Genomic DNA, 2306 nt, shown 5'->3' on the forward strand with positions numbered 1-2306 from the left:
AAAAAGAGTACTTGTGTGTAAGGTTGTTGATAATGATATGATGATAATGATGATAATGGTGATGACGACGATGATGATGATGATAATGATGATGATGATGATGATGATGATGATGATGATGATGATGATGATGATGATGATGATGATGATAATGATGATGATGTACCTGCTTTCCTATGAAGTATTTTTTTCTCTTTTTCTGTCCTTTACCGCACCAGGAGCAGATGTCACGTACAAAGTCTCTTCTTGAACCCACCGCTCGTTCTAAGGAAAAGATCAAACGCTCACACAGCACAGGACCATACCTAGTACGCCAGGAGACACAGTTTGACGAGACATGCATGGCACCGCCCCCAGACACGCCCCCTGGAGAGTTCTCCTCCGACCACCGAGTGACCATCAACGACTTCGATCATATCTACCCGAACGTTATTGTCCACGCCCCACACGACCACGACTTCCACGGTGGTGACGCGGCTAGTAAGGTGATGAAGTCTTCTGAATTACGTCACCACCAACGTCTGCAGCCAAGGCAATTCGTGGATGCGTCTGGCGCGAGGATCATAGAGGTGAACATGGATGGTGATAGCGAGGGCACTGATATTACAGCGCTTAGAGTAGCCAGCGTGGATGCAGCTTCTCTGACGCACGTGCGATTAGATGAAGGACTGGACGAGTCACCCACTCATCTTCCTTCTTTCAGCAGGTCGGGCACAAACTCAAGTCCTTCTCACGATCCTTCGAACAGGCAATCTCAAACTAACGACATTGAGTATGCGTTTGATCATCATAAGATGGAGGATGGCAGTGCGTATTATAGTTTGGATCGAGGCAGCCAGCGTGCTTTGAGAGAGAAGGAGAAATTAATCCTCTACGAGGAGGTACTGCATCACTGGAAGGAGAGAGCGAGGCAGAGGTACAAGATGGCACGTCTTGCTTCTCAGCAAGTCGAGTTCCCATCCTCGCGAGGGAAAGAACGGTACAACCGGCGTCACCCCAGTCGTTCGACACCGTGTGAGTACCACCGGCACGACACCTATCTCCACCCTCTACGACGCACGAAAACTGTCGACGAAGACCCGGTCTATTTCAGTGACGTCAATCGACGTAGGGAGAGATTCTCTGGAAAGCCAGGAAGAATGTTCTCGAGCTACGAAGAGCTCAATCACCACCACTCACACTCGCGTTGTGTGCATGGTCGACGTCGGGAAAGTCCGTTTTCGTCGTGTGAATGTCCGGCTTGTGCACTTTGTACTTCGGGGTCCATAACCAGCGAAATCAGCTGTATGTCCAAAAGAAGCTCCCACGATCGTTCAGACAGATACAAGAGTGGGAAAGAGAAAGTTGACAGGGAAAGATTAGATAAGGATAGGTCGGAGAGAGACAGGATTGAAAGAGAAAGGAGTTCGAAGAGGAGACAAAAACGGGAGGCACAGAAGCAGAGAGCGACGCCTGCCAGTTCTGACATCATCAAAGGCACCAATAGACCTCGCCAAGAAGCCTCCAACCGTAACCGTCGCAAGCGTGTCAGACATTCCTCTTCAAAATCTTCTCGCAGCTTCACCCTCACCCTGGGATCCAGTACAGACAGCGATATGTTGCGTCGCACGTCAATGGCCACACCCCTTCCCCACACCCTAAAGTACTCGTTAGACTCCGCCCCTCTAGGCAATTCTAACAATAGAACCGCTCCCCTAGAAGTCACACCCACTCCTTTGGTCGTCCGTCCTCGGTCTCCGCCTCAAATACACGTCACTCAGGTCACCTCCCCTGAGGTCACGGAGAAAGACGTTTTCCAGCAAGTGTTTACACAGGAGGTTGAGCTAGACGACTTTTCTCCTGTTGAGGAGGACGAGGACCCGAACCTGCTCCTTCAACGCCGACTTAGTCCTCGGGAGACTTTTCTAATCTCTGTTGATATTCCCGACCTCCAAACCAGCAATACAGATCCTGTCCCTTCTCCCGTCCACAATCTAGCCTTGACTGACAGCTCGATAAACCGGAACCAATTGGTGCAGGACAATGCCTTTGGTGCGGAGAGGGTGTCACCTAGAGCACTATCTAGCCCCGCATCCCCCTCCAGGGCACGAAGAAATAGCGTTGTCACCGTGACTTCTGGCGATCTCAGCATGAAGCGTTCCAAGAGGCCAAGCAGGGAGAGCCAACTGACCAAGCATAAGTCTACTTCAAGCAGCACTCCAGGTGAGTGTATATGTAGGCCCTATATTATACAGACACACACACTCACACACACACATACACATACACACACACACACACACAAACCCATACGCACATATATATAT

At 50.1% G+C, this 2306-nt stretch overlaps 1 protein-coding gene across 1 annotated transcript in view; it reads left to right on the forward strand.

The window, feature by feature from the left end:
- Positions 1–203: 203 nt before the first annotated feature.
- The window catches only part of LOC101845186, a gene marked incomplete at its 3' end in the record, with an annotated part of 3844 nt that continues 1741 nt past the window's right edge, over positions 204–2306 (forward strand). The window contains 1 exon segment of the mRNA XM_013086297.1: positions 204–2202. Coding sequence (XP_012941751.1) covers positions 225–2202 — 1978 coding nt within the window.

The sequence above is a fragment of the Aplysia californica genome, unplaced genomic scaffold, assembly GCF_000002075.1.
Source record: "Aplysia californica isolate F4 #8 unplaced genomic scaffold, AplCal3.0 scaffold00453, whole genome shotgun sequence".
Classification (NCBI taxonomy): domain Eukaryota; kingdom Metazoa; phylum Mollusca; class Gastropoda; order Aplysiida; family Aplysiidae; genus Aplysia; species Aplysia californica.